This window comes from Corvus kubaryi, unplaced genomic scaffold (assembly GCF_017639235.1).
Source record: "Corvus kubaryi isolate FWS band 111438036 unplaced genomic scaffold, C.kubaryi_AGA036_p1.0 37334, whole genome shotgun sequence".
In the NCBI taxonomy this organism is placed as follows: domain Eukaryota; kingdom Metazoa; phylum Chordata; class Aves; order Passeriformes; family Corvidae; genus Corvus; species Corvus kubaryi.
In genome coordinates, this window is record NW_024581108.1 from 8947250 (window position 1) to 8962098 (window position 14849).

Below are 14849 nucleotides of genomic sequence, written 5' to 3' on the forward strand. Positions count from 1 at the left end.
CCTGAACAGAACTAGGTGTGAGGATCAGGTGTGAAGTTGCCAAAGGAATCAAGTTTAACCCAAGGATTCCAGCCTGAGGCATACATACATTGGCATAAACACATGTATATCAGTTTGTAATAGGCAAGTAACACCCAGTCTTTTCCTTCCACAACCTTGGATCACCTATAATTTTGACCACTTGTATAAACATTAGTTTCCTTTCGAAGATATTTCTAACTATTAAACCTGTATCTTTGAAGTGTCAACAAAAAGAGCAACATTTACAACTTTATATATTTTTCAGAAGAAAGGAAAAAAATTAACAGTTGGCTTCCTGCTATCTTATATTAAACTTCTGTAAAATCTTATATCCATTGCTACAATTGAATAATTTCTACAGTATTCTGAAACTGTAGCTTTTTTTTTCATGGCACTGATGGTACTTTGAATGAAGCTACTTAGCTACTGCTTTCATCTTCAGTAGACAATGGTTTCTTTTGCTGTAGACTTGTAAGATTTAAGTATCTTCCATGAAGTATTTATAAAGGATCAAATGTTGGCACGTTGATGAGTAGTAATGGAAAAAGACATAATTTTTTACATTTATATCAAAGCCTCTGTCTTCACCTCATAGATAGCAATCAAAGGAAAACTGGAACAACTCTGATATCCACATATGGAAAATATGAAATATTCACTAAGAGTGTTACGTAACTTCTGGTTGTGCCATTGGGAATAGAAGAGCTAAGAATTTAGAGTAAGCATAATGCCTTGCTTCTGGTAGTATCTGACCTGTCACTCTCCCTGTTTAATCCCTTCTTCTCACATGTTTAAAGCCTGATTCTAAAGATTTCACATCACTAGCTTTCAGGTAGATTGAATATAATTTGCAGAGAAAATAACACCAATTTTTACTTTTTGTAACTTAGTTTCCCACTAGCTCAAAAATCAGAACAAAAATGTTATCATATTTAAGTCAAACATTGCAGTAGGTGAAGACAACTTTGAAAACTAGGAGATTTAATAGTAACGCTTTTAGTGGCAATAAGAAAAGTCTCATGTGTATAAGCATTTTTTACTTCCTATCTCTAGATAACCACTGTAGTGATATCCCAAAACAAATCCTCTTGAAAAGCTCAAGATTTGAACACATGGTAAAAGTACTCCAACATAAAGTATATGTTTTTCAGAAGTGATAAAATTCCACCTGATTATTTCTAAGGTTCCCAAGCAATGGGGTCAGCAATTTAATATTCAGTTCAGTTGTAATCTCACATATGGAATGCACTTAGTATTAAATGAGGAAAATTTCTGCCATGTTTTTTCTTTTAGATGCTTGCCAAGAAAGATTAAAATAGCCCCACTTCCAGAAGTCTTTAGGGTTCTCACTCCTACTGGCTTCCATATTTACTTTTTTTTTAATATTGGGAGAGAAAAGTTTAATCTTCAAACTGTGTGTCTTGGTGGTATGATCACAAACTAAATTTCCTTTTTTTTTGAAGGAAAAAAAAATATTGCTAGTGTTTAAAAATAAAAGCGGTAGAAACAATCTAGTTCTATTCCAGAAAATTTCAACTGCAGAATGGCTAGCACTGTCTTTAAGCTACACTGAAACTGCCTGAATTTTCAGAAAGCACAATGTTCTTTATATATGTAACTAAAGAATTGTGGAGGAGATTAGCTCAACCCCTGTTTTGTACCCACATGCATGCTGGAATGGTGATTTATCACAATATGAACTGTCAGCATATGAATGACCAGCCCAAATTATCTGCTGTCTTCTGACTGGGGCATCAGAATAGAAAGTTCTGGCTTTTCTATAAATCCTGTTCCTTCATTTGAAGTGGGGTACAGAAATAAATTATACACTATACGTCTTGCCTGTACACGTAACTTAAGGTTTTGTGGGTGAGGTCACTTTTGCAAGATTTTAATAGGTCTCTAATTTGTAAGAAGAGTACAATGCTACATTTCAGTCTTTTGGGGGGGGATGTTTTGGAATCTTTCTCTCTTGCACATATATTTATTTTCACACAAAATCTAAACTGACTCAATTCTGTCCAAGACTGCTTCTCTTCTATAATTTTGAACAAGCCAGTTGGGTTCTGCCAGATGTTACTGGGGAGACAAATTAAGGCTGTGATCACATAAGCTTTGCTTCCACAGGAAATAAAAAGATCCATGAAAAGTCATTTGTAAGCTAATCACCAGGTTAGGAAGGAGAAAGATGACAGCTGACTTCTTCATACACCATTTTCAAGATGTTACCCACCCCTGCTATTACTACCATCACTGTATATGAATGTGGTTGTGCTGCTGCTGGTGCTAAACTTAAGGGAAGTGCAAGAGGGGCTATTTGCCACTCAAGAGGGGAGACCACAGCCATGTCTGAAGCTGTGACCTTCAGTTAGCTTTCCTAGTCTGCTTCTAGTCTTACCTAATATCCAAAAGGTATGATTAAAAAATAAAGTTATGAAATTTTCCTTGTCATCTTGTACAAAAGAATGACCAAAATTTTACACCTTAATCAAGATCTGAATGTAGGAATGGGTTAGTCCATTATCCTCATCTGTAACTAAGGCACCATAGCACTACTATTACAAATAGTCTAAGGAAAATAAGTATTACTCAGACAAGTTTTTGAAGTAAAGCCAGAGATACAGGAATTTTCCATTCCCCTTAGAAGAAACATAGAGAAAAGAGTACTGTAATTTGTAGTTTGGTCAGTTTGGAGTCAGGGATTACTAATGCTAGCCAAAATGTAGTAATTGCCTCTATCCAAGTAATTCAGATATGTTGGAATTATAATCTCCTGCAGTATAAATATAGCTGCTAATAGCTGGCTTTTCTTGGCTGAAGTCTTAAAACTATATGTATAAAGTCTCAAATGTACATTTTGATCTAAATGTGATAGGCTGTACATGAGTTTCTTGTTAGGAGTTTGTAAGCAACTGGTGTAGCTGAGCTGATTTTCTATGTGTTAGAAATACTGCAGGTACATTCTGTGCTTGCCTGTCAGGTTTCTCAAGGTAACCTCACTTCCCACCTTGCTTACTGACCCATGCAGGACAATTAATGAAGGTGGAAGTGTTGCCAACCTCTGCACCAGTGGAGGTTATTTATCCCACACAATCTTGTGCTCAGATAACTTGTTTTGTTTGCAGAAAAAGTAGTGATGATTCAAGTGACAGAATCCATTTTGTCCAACTTGCCAATAGCGAAAAGGATTGCAAAGGTGACAGGTTTAACCTGAAGGAAGTTGGAGCTGCTTTTTGGTGCCTTCAGGGGAGGGGAACAAAGGGCAGAGTGAAGGAACACGGATGCTGTTGACAGCTGGTGCTGTTGAAGTTCACTGGTTTTAAGCATTCCTTTCACATGGATTGATTTCTAGTGACTGAAGCATAAACTTACAGAGTAGTGAAGTCTGAGCATCTGGAAAATGAGTTTTTAAGTCATCTTGCTAACAGCTCTGGGTCTCTGCTTGATGCCTTTAACTTCAAAGATTATTGCAGGTTTTCTTTCTTTGCAATTAAAATACGAGATCACAGTTTATTCCAAAAGAGTCTTCCAGGAAGATCGAAGAGAAAAGAAATAGCAGGGATACTAAAGGTTAATGATAAACCAAGACACACACGCAGCCCCCAGAATCCCCAGCAAGATAACTCTTAATGTTGTAGCAACAAGGAGAAAATTTATTAGGTCATCTCCATTAATCGTAAACTAGCTGTAAAAGCAAACCCACTATAATCTTCAGGTGAATAACTTCAAATCTATTACATAAAATTTTTCATATAGTGAAATCTACATGTGAGCAGTAGTACTTGATGGCATGGCAATTCAGAATACTTGTGTTCATAATATACTATTTCCCTTCCTTACTTCCTGCCAAAGTACAGCTTGAATCAAATATTTTTTCAAAAATCATTCCTCTGCAGCTGTCAAAAGACTTTCCAGGATCTCCAGGAATTCTTACCCTAGGAAAAACTGCTACATGCTTCAAAGTGCTTTTTGCAAATAGACCTTTAGTAAAGCCATGAAAATTATAGTTAGAGGGATAAAGTGCTTACATCTGTACTCTGATGCATAAAATACCATTTAAAAATCCAGCAGTAAAATTATTGGATAACAGCTATAGCATACTCTGAAATGGAATTGGGGCGGGGAAGAGTTGGAGATTTCTCTCCTGAAGTAACTTTATAACTGCTTGTGTTACAGATTGCCCTGAAATATGACCCCCAGATAGAAGAAGATCTGCGTAACTGGATAGAAGAGGTTACAGGGCTGAGTATTGGTGCAAACTTTCAACTGGGATTAAAAGATGGCATAATCTTATGCGAGTAAGCATTTATTAAGTAACCTTATTTTTAGGAGCTTTCTACTTTCAAGGAACTAAGAAGGGACTTTCTGAAGATTCCCTTTCAAAAGACATCAACAATAACAGTCAAACATAGCTGACTGTAGGACAGGAGACAACTTCTTTGAAACTGTTGGAAAAATGAACACTTAAATCTCCTTTATATTGCAGCTAAGATTTCTAAGTGTTTCTAAATTTAATGGCATAACTCATTTCTATAGTAATCAAATGGCACACAAAAATTGTTACTCTATTAGACTTGTGAGACCTGAGAACTGAGCTAATCCACTGTATGAACCAAGAAATTGACCATTTTGATGAAACTAATGCAACTAATAAAGCATGAATAAAAGTATTATATAATGCCTGCACAGATGGTATAAGGATGAGATTTATTGTTTAAGCATTTCCCTCTTTTTCACCTCCCCAGGCTTATAAATAAGCTGCAGCCAGGATCAGTGAAGAAAATTAATCAATCAAAACTAAATTGGCACCAGGTAAAACAAAAAAAAACCCAACCTCAAAACTACACCTCTAACCCCCTTAACCCCCAAACAATTATTTTGTTCTGTATTAACAAATTTGCTGTGAAAGTGGTACATCTTAAATCTTAGTAGCACCAACTTTACATATGACACATATCCAAGAGTTGAGGATGCTGCAGACATGAACAGTGTTTAACAGAATGCAGCTACAGCTGAGGTGGTTCATCAATGGCAGTTGAGTACCTGTATTTAATAGCAGCATTTTAGCTGCTCAGGGAAGTGTCAGATGGAAGAACAACTTAGAGCCCTATAGCAAGGCCTTTTCCCAGTTAAAAAACCAAGATGTTTACATTTTATTAAATCGCAACTGAGTTTTCCATCCAGGCAGTGCTGCAAGGTATTAGGTCAACAGCTTGCCTGTACCCAGACATCTCTGTATGAAGCATCCTCTTCAGAATGTGTCTGGAGAGGATGCAACATGCACTTGGAACAAGCATTGGAAGGGTTGCTGCCTAGGGTTGCTGCCTTTGCTGTTACTGGGTCTAGCTTAATACTGTTATGTCAGCCTCCTTGTTTTCTTGGCATTGAACACTTCTAAATATGGGCGAGGATTTTTTTTTTAAGTTTTAATACCTCTTAAAACTTCAGAAGGAAAGACGAGATTTGGTCCTTACTCTTTGTATTCCATATTGCCTCCCAATTTCTACAGTACATAGTGACATAGTGCTAAAATGTGCTAATAAACCCCAAAGCTTATTTGTCCCAGTAGGTGAGCAAGATAATGCCTTCAGTCCATAGAAGGACCCCATCCACATAGTTATGTTTTTATTTTATTCAAAATTATCAGTTCTTGAAGTCAAATAGCATGGACATTATGTAAAATTTTCTAATTTTGAAGCAGGTTTTAGATTAGAATTTCTCTTGGAAGGGACAGACAGTTGAGACAAGTTTTCTTATCAAAGCCCACTCTAACAAAGTATATGGTACTCACTGATGGAGGAATGCCAGGCTGGATAACCTTTTAGTCTGATTTCTGAAATCAGTATTAAAACTAACAAAAAATAATCCCAGACTTCCCACCAGTCACTCTTAACCATGCCAACTGTTTTGTCCAGTTTGCACAAGGTAAAGAACTTGAGTAAAACAAGCAAACAAACCAACCAACACCATAAGGCTTAAAATTACTTAGTTTCTGATTTGTAACACTGTGTAGAAAACTGGCTTTTTTGTTTCTGTTTAGCTGGAGAACATTGGGAATTTTATCAAAGCCATCCAAGTCTACGGCATGAAGCCACATGATATTTTTGAAGCAAATGATCTTTTTGAAAATGGAAATATGACTCAAGTACAGACTACTCTAGTGGCACTGGCAGGTCTGGTAAGTATTTGTACTCCTGGAGTTGGCCCAAATCCACAGGCCAGTTCAGATGCACCCTTACAACCCATGTAAATACAGAAAACAATGTCCAGCCTGTCAGGAGAGGACAGACAGTACTGAGAGTCTGAGATACTGCAGAGGTTGCACTTCAGAGGGCTGTGTGCTCCCACATGCCCCAGGGAAGGCTTAGTTCAGAGTGAGGGTTCCTGACTGCTTCCATGTGCTTACACAGAACAGGGGAGGCTCACAGGAGAACACTAATCCCTGCAGAATATCCTTTTGACTCAGGTAGCTCTGGAGTGCCACCTTCAAATGGCATAGGAAACTGGTACCTTCTCTCAGCCCTGACACACAGTCTCATGGAGATAGACCTGCTTGTGGCATCATTTGAGAGCCCAGGCTCAAGGTGTGGAGACAGAAAATACACTTCAAACACTGAATATTCTATTTTCCCTCTCCCTACATAGGCAAAAACTAAAGGTTTTCATACTACAATTGATATTGGTGTCAAATATGCAGAGAAACAAGCACGAAGTTTTGATGCAGGAAAACTAAAAGCTGGTCAAAGTGTAATTGGCCTGCAGGTAAGTATAAAATTCAAGTTTTCAGTTAATATTTTACATTTGAGAACAACTTCCTTGCTTTGATTAACTGATACACTGTTTATGCAAAACCAGGTGCAGAATAACACTATATTCTTATCTTGGAAGGAGGAATAAGGTTTTAATTCTTGTAAGCAGTTGATTGGCTTTATAAGCTCAAGTCACTGCCTGGAAGGTTGGTTTGTTTGTTTTAAATCTTCTGTAAGAGTGATAAGGAGGAAAGGAACAGCTAGTATTAGCAGCATCATCCTTGTCTTTGGATAGCTGAAGTTCCTTGTATGGTAGAAACTTTTTATTCTCTTCTCTTTCCTTAGTAATCATAAAAGCCAAAATAAAGTCTTAAAATTCCTGTGGTAGAGAAGTCGTGGCAGTATAAATGACTCATTACTGTCCAAGGTAAAAGTTACTTATTACATTTTGAGGCATACATCCATTCCAATTGCAATGCAGTTGGGCAAATGCCAGTCACTGAAATGCCTTAGGATGACAGTTGCCTTTATTTTTCCTTTTGAAACTCAGTAAGGAGAACGGGTAATTTATTACAGGTAGTGGTCAAACTACATGAGGGAAACATGCACTGAAATTACTTCTTTTTATCAGCCATCACAGTTACCAACCATATTTGTTTCCTTAGACTGTTCTTAATGTACAAATAAAAATAATTTCTTCTGTCCACCTCTTCCTTTCCCCAATAAAGATGGGCACCAACAAGTGTGCCAGTCAGGCAGGCATGACTGCTTATGGAACTAGAAGACACCTCTATGATCCAAAAATGCAAACTGATAAGCCATTTGACCAGACGACAATTAGCCTACAGATGGGCACTAACAAAGGAGCCAGTCAGGTAAGCAGGACTGTGTGTGACATGTGCAGGGTGGACACAGCTCTCAGCCTACTGGGACAGGAGAGCCTGGAGTGGTGCCCAGTAGCAGAGTCTAACAGGCAGCAGTGAGTGGGTATAGTTCAGCTGTGCTCTTATTCAGTAATTGAGGAATTTGAATCTCTTACCTTAACCAGTGTGTCTGTGCTGAGTGTCTTAAGGCATAAAATTGACCTGGTTCTTCTAGAATTTCCTGCTGGCAGTGTTATGCCAGAAGAAAACAGTAACTTCATTTTAAGTATTAACTAGACAAAGGCAAAAAAGAAATTGCTTACTGGCACCATCTTAGTCAGAGTACTCGTATATTCTTTCCAAAGAGGAACATAAATTGGACCTTTTTGTAAGGACTTTAATCTGTGACTTACCTACTAGTGAACACATGCTGCTGTGCTGTGCTTTGTTATACTTTAATTCCTAATTTTCAGCACTTTCAGTGAGGCATACTAGTTGAAATCATAAATCCAGTAATCACAGCTCTTGACCTTCTTACTGAACCTCTACAATCCTGTTTTATTAGGCTGGTATGCTGGCACCAGGTACCAGGAGAGACATCTACGATCAGAAGCACATATTACAACCTGTGGATAACTCAACTATTTCGTTACAAATGGGTACCAACAAAGTAGCTTCACAGAAGGGAATGAGTGTGTACGGGCTTGGACGGCAAGTGTATGACCCCAAGTACTGTGCTGCACCCACAGAACCTGTCATTCATAATGGCAGCCAAGGAACAGGAACTAATGGGTCAGAAATCAGCGATAGTGATTATCAGGCAGAATACCCAGATGACTATCACGGAGAGTACCAAGATGACTATCAAAGAGATTACCATGGTCAGTACAGTGACCAGGGCATTGATTACTAGCTTTGCATCAAAAGTTCAGTATTAGTCCATTATTTTATTCAGTAAGAACGAAACTAGCCTTGTGGAATTGTTACTTGTCTTCCCTACACTATGCTTAATGTACCTAAAGAAATACTGCCTTACATACATTCCTTTTTCCTTTCTCTGCCCTTTCCCTGTCTAGTTGCCTTTAGTGCTGTAACAGTTGTAGTCTACAGCATAAACAATAACTGCATATGAAGTAAAAGGAATACTGTGAAAGGGGGAGTGCTCTCGTACAGCCAGGTTGTTTAATAAGGAGCTATGCATTCTCACAACCTCTACTTAAGTAGGTCTTTACATACCAAGTTAAGCCTTCATTTTACATATTTACAGCTTTTCTCCAGAGGAGATAAAAGAATCTCATGCTTAAAGTTATATGTGGTCTTTGCCAATTAAATTTAAGATATCTCATTAGTGATTTAATATCATTGTTATGTTTCTTAAGGTATTGTTTGCTGATGGTAAGTCCTGCATTTGTGATTGTGTATTCATTCCATTATCAACACTGACCAAACTTAGAAATAGTTGTCTTACTAAAAAGGGAGCTTGTACAAAGTCTTGAGCCAACAGAAGTTCCATGATTGATGGTGCATTTACCTTTTATTGTGCCATAATATATCCATGTAGAAATGCTTTTTTTCTTCCTTGAACTGTATTTATTGCCACACTTCTCAAACTGATCCCATTGTATTTTTATAAATAAATATTTTTTTCTTAAAGGTATGTAGACAATCTTGTCTCATTTGTTATGCTATCTGTCTTAAAGATTAGATGTCACAAGAATTATTCCCAAATAAGCATCACCTTTGCCTGTGTTAAGGGTAATGTAGAACTCTGGTCTGTTGCAGTTCAGGTTCATTCTTTTCCATGGGATTTAATCTAACAATTTTGTAAAAACCTCTCAGGAATGAGTGACACTGACTTAAGAGGGGAGGAATGTACGTCCTTCACAGCCAGGTTCACTTTCCTTCTTCATGACTCTGAGGTTATGACCGGAGATCCTTAGCTGTTCACTAAATCCCTGCTGTTTTCTCAAGGCAAAAAAGGATCACACATGTTTATTGCTGCCTCTGCTTCAGCCTGTTGCCTTTATACCATCACTTGGAGAACTCAAAACACCCTTGCTTTAGATTATGTAGAGAGACACCCAATATTTGTGCCTGCCGGTCTGCAATCCCAGTTACTGATAGTAGAGCTTTATTCCTAAATGGAGGATGCTTTCTTCCTCACCATGGAGTGCAGAGAGGCTATACTAATTTACCTGCACTGTTTTTAAAAGGAGAGAAAAAAGAGCATGTATCAATGGGGGGCAATGTTGCAGTTTCTGACTTCTGTAAAATAATTCAAGGTTGTCTTAAAAGTGTTCACTGCAGTTTAAACATACTACATTCACATGTGAAATGTTTTATATTTGCACGTTCTGGGTTTATGAAGGATCTTCCCTTCCAGACTGGAAATTGTTTGTGTGTGCTACATTAGTTTCTATCATCTTTGAATGTGATGTGGTGATCTGACTTTCAGCTGACCTATTTGTTGTGTAAGTCTTAAGCTTATTTATTTCACAGAATTTAAATTAGAAAGGCTCTGTGGAGGTCACTGGTCCAAGCCCTGCAGCTGAGGCAAGAGAATTATTAGCAACACATCTGTTAAGACCTGCTTTTCCTGAGTGACACTATTTCTCCCCCTTCAAAATAATAGTATTTAACTATTTAGAACTGTTGTATTGAATGCTGAAAAGCAGTTCTAAAATCAATAGCAAAAGCTTTGTTGTTTTTATAGTTTGGGTGAATGCAATCTCTTTTCTGAAGCCTGACCATGCCCTCCTTCCTACTCCTTCTGAATCCAAAACTTAGGCTTTAAACTACTTGCTCACCCTTATTATGTACTTGAACAGAAGAAACAAACAACACACAAACTGTTGTCAGTATGCATGTTTTCTTTCATCCACAGAGGTATCCAGTGGAATCATAACTGAATTGAGAGTTTGAAGTAGACACCAAGCAAGACCAAAATCAAGCTGCCTTGCTTAAAACCATAGGCTGCAATAATTAGCCATTTTCTGGTAAACAGACACCAGTAGTCCCTATCTCCTATTTTTAAGGAATATAGTTATAAAAGTACCTTTCATTCTGCTGAATCTAATCTTCCATAGCTGCAGGAAAAACAAGTCCACACTTACTGGGCTGCATTGCAGGGCAGACCTCAAATTATTGGAAGTGGCTTAGCCCACCCTCAGAACCAGCAGGAACCGTGTTCCCAAGAGCTGTGCCTACATACAGCCTCCTTTGCAGCTGCCTGACTACAGTACTCTGCAGGGAAAGGTAGCACTGAGAAACAAGCATTAAGTAGCATCAGCTTCTGTAGGCATGCCTTATCCCTCTGAGTCAGGTGAGGAACTCCTGCCACACAGGAATACTGCAGCTGGAGGTTGTTGACACAATTGCTAGTGCAATGTATGTAAGACTGCGAGGTCTTGAGTTGTAACTGAAAGCTATAATGCTATGCTTTCTGTACAAATTTAATGAAAAGCTATGTGTTTGGAAGTCTTCTATAAAAATACACAGTTCTCAAAAAAAACAGTTCTCAAAACTTATTTTTTATAATGTAATTTCTGGACTAGTGACAATAGAGTATTCCTTAAACAGAATACACTCAAATACAGCTTAACCAGCATTTTTCAGTACCTCCCTTCTTTGAAAGTTAACCCAGAATTTGTAGGAAGTGTCTGTAAGAGTCCTTTCTCCACTCTGGAGCTGCAGTGAAGGCAAATGACACTGCATCATAATTGCAATGAGCAGAACCATAGAGTTGTTGAGATTGGAAGGAACCTCTGAAGGTCATCTAGGGATTAGATAAAAATTTCCTTCCCTTTTTTCCACCAAAGTTCCCGAGTCAAAGGCCAAAACATGCAGTGTGAGTATCAAATACAAACAGGAAAAAAAACCCCGAATGTGTAATAAGAACTGGGGGGGTTTTAACTTCAAAGCAAACCTCTTATGCTTTGTAAATTGGTAAATACTGTGTTTACATTGTGAAGACACTTCTGCTCTGAAGCAATCTTGGCAAACCCATGGCAGAGGAAAAGTTTTGCCCCTTTGTAAGTACTGTATCTGCACACTTCCTCAGGGTTAGAGAGCTATTGCTTATTCAGGACTTTTCAGAAGTTCCCAAAGCATCCACAAGCCGAGCACCAACAGTATCCAAGGGTACAGATTTAGCTAAGGAGAGGCGGTGAGTCACAGCCAGTACATTATCAGCTTCACCTGCCAGGCAGAAAGTAATTAATCTGTTTCTTTCCCTTTTTCATCGTTTATCCTATATTCCACAACTTCTTGAAGTGGCTCATATTAAAGTAGACTGAAGTTAATTAAATGATGGATAAAAAGCAAGTATTTCTTAGCATTCCGTAGCAGATTACTAGTCTCCTTTCAACAGCAGGAGACCAGAAACAGTATTTAAATGAAACAGATTTCTTATTCAGGCCATCAATGAGCTTTTCTGTACGTCATTTCCAAGCTGTGACTAATCAAGGGTTTATCAATATATTCATTAAGACAGTTCTGAGTCACTTACCCTCAGTGATGTCTCACTTCCTGTATAGATAATTTACTGAAATCCCTGGTTGGCATCATTTTCCCACCTCAAACCTCTCCTGTTTTTAAATTTTAAACAAAATTTAAAGGAGCGTTTGAACAAAGAGAATAAAATGTGCCACCAAGTAAAATCTAAAACTACTCCATACGCAGAACAAGGTGGAGTCCCCAAAGTGTATTACAATCAGGATCCAGGTACAAAGTTTAAACAAGCTTTAAAACTGCTCACAAGAAAATGCTGGCAGACTGTTACCATGTTAGTTTTTTTAAAAGTGTCTGCACTTATGTTCCTCTTCTGCCTAGAGCCCTGACAGTCGCTACATTCCTCCATGGTGTATTTCACACCCATGTTACAGGTAACATTTCTATATAGTATTATTTATAACATCCTTTTATCTCATGTCTGTCCTGTTCTTCTATCTCTGTCATCTGCTACTTTGTCAAGCTCTAAATCCAGATACAAATTCTTCTGCTTCATCTTTTTAATTGCAGAGGGAAGGAAGGAAGGACTGTTCCTCATCTGCCTTTTGGAGAGGACCTGGACAGTTTATGATACGAACTTGTAAAAACTACTCCCAAAAGAGTATAATTAAAAGAAAGACACCTACCTCATAACCGCTAATTATCTTGACTACAGAGAGTTTCTATCAAGGGTAATTTCCATCAGTGAGCTCAGTCTGTTCCTTAATTGGCTGTTCAGATATGCAGAATAAATCAGGACACAGTCATCTCAGAGTACCTCCTCTACAAATGTTTCTGCATTTACTGATCTAGGGATGACTGACACAGCATACCCAGAGAAGCCTGAAAAAATCATGTTAGCAGACACACCAAAAGAACAGCTCCATAACCTTTTTGACTTACTAGTTTTAGTCTGACAACATAGAAATTACAAAGAGTGAGTTTATTAACAACTTTCAGACCATCATAACAAGTGTAGTAATAAAAATCAGATGTGATGACACACAAAATATTTTATTCATACAAACAGATTGTGTGTCATTTTACCAGTGCAGAAGATACAACAGATTTAGAGAACTAATACTTTGTCTTGGGGTATTGGTAACCTTTACTTCTATGACCATTTTTGCTATTGCTGCTCTACTTCCACACTTCCTGGTGTACACCACATTCAAGTCTACAAAGAGAGAAAAACAGAGTCAAATAATGTGTAGCACTCATTCTGTTTCTGCATTTAAATGTCATAAGAGTAAACTGGGAAAACAATCAAGGTTCTTTTGTATCTCAAATTCACAATCTTGCAGGGAATAATACCCACCCAGCTTCTGGTTTCTGTTCTTGGCAAAAAATTACTGAAGAATGCAATAACAGACCCAAAAATGAAAAAATTTAGTATAACTATCCCTCACTGTAGTAATAAACTGGAGGAGTGCTCTGCCTGTAGCAGAATGCCCACAGGATTGTGTGAGAGCTTGCTAGAGCCTGGTACCTTTTGAAAGCAGATCAAGAAAAATCACTGACATCTGTTACACTTGTGTGAGTAGCTGAGACAGCAGAGGACGTGGAGTAGTGTCCAGCAAGTGTGGGTGCCAGAGGAGCTGTTCCTGCAGAATCTTTCTCTAGCAGGCCTAGCTTGGCCCCCACAATGCTTGGGGAAAATCAGTCCTGATTCTGAACTTGCTGGGACAGCTTCTCAGGTTGGGCAATTTGCAGTATTTTTTCAGATGTCAGTGAGTGAGTATTGACCCTGAGGACTTTCTCAAGCCTGGGTGTGGGGAAACACTCCCTTCTGGCACCTCAGGTTTGTTACCCCATCATAAAACAGAGTAAATAAATGTATATACTGATAAGAAAGGAGAGGGGAGGGGAGAGGAGGGGCGGAGAGGAGAGGAGAGGAGAGGAGAGGAGAGGAGAGGAGAGGAGAGGAGAGGAGAGGAGAGGAGAGGAGAGGAGAGGAGAGGAGAGGAGAGGAGAGGAGAGGAGAGGCTGGGGGAAGAGGAAAGGCTTCTAAACTCTGATCTTAGAGGTCTGGAACTTCAGCAGGTCTGGCATGAAATTAAGCAGCCTACCACTCTTCTGACTGCTACAGCAGGCATGTGAAAGACTATCTGAACAGCATTTATCCTCCACCCCCTTGCCACAGGCCAAACTTTCTCTTCCTCTGCTGGGCAAAATGTGGAATGTGAAGAAAGAAGAAATATTTGACCTATCCATTTTGCAATAGCAGAGGGTTTCCTGAGGAGGGAAAGCAATAGAAACAAAAAATAGGATACTGGGTACAGCATACTGGTTGCTGTGAGATGTCAGGAGATACTTGATAACCTCCATCCCTTCTTCTTGGAACATAAAGGCAAACACATTAGCTGGCAGATAAATACATATCCCATGCTTCTGTCTCACCATAGGTTGGAGCTCTGTCCCATCTTCATTATCCTGGAATGGTGTTGTGCTTCTGTGGTTTTGTCCTTCTGTTAACTTGTTACTCTGACTCACAAAGGTCTACAAGCAAAAACTAGGGTAAGATCGTTTGTGAAAGGAAACAATTATGCAAATAAAAATACCTGGTAGAGGAAGATAATTAGCCCAGGGCTAAGAAACTGTGCTGGTTCCTGGCTGGATGACACTGAGTGATACCGGGAGGGACTGCAGAGGCAGCAGAAGTGATGAATGCAACTGAGAGGGATGAATCAAGAATTTCTGTCATATCTCCTACTGTAGGAATGAGGAC

General features: G+C 38.6%; 2 protein-coding genes across 8 annotated transcripts in view; one reads left to right on the forward strand and one right to left on the reverse strand.

Moving 5' to 3' along the window:
- Positions 1-4185: 4185 nt before the first annotated feature.
- On the forward strand, positions 4186-9290 carry CNN3 (calponin 3; the record flags this gene model as incomplete). The annotated part of the gene is made up of 6 exons (XM_042031050.1): positions 4186-4319; positions 4767-4833; positions 6062-6199; positions 6667-6783; positions 7499-7645; positions 8199-9290. Coding segments are annotated over 6 exons (951 nt in total), but the record flags the coding sequence as incomplete, so codon positions are not given.
- Positions 9291-13045: 3755 nt separating this feature from the next.
- Positions 13046-14849, reverse strand: part of SLC44A3 (solute carrier family 44 member 3) — a 40897-nt gene continuing 39093 nt past the window's right edge. For 5 of the 7 annotated variants that reach the window (XM_042030147.1, XM_042030145.1, XM_042030140.1 and 2 more), the window contains 2 exons: positions 14522-14620; positions 13046-13298 (listed from right to left, as the gene is read on the reverse strand). In XM_042030147.1, the coding sequence (XP_041886081.1) occupies positions 13293-13298; positions 14522-14620 (105 nt within the window). In that variant the 3' untranslated portion in view covers positions 13046-13292. Of the gene's footprint in view, positions 13299-14521; positions 14621-14849 lie in introns of those variants that run through there. The other 2 variants (XM_042030143.1, XR_006016442.1) reach the window with 2 other exon arrangements.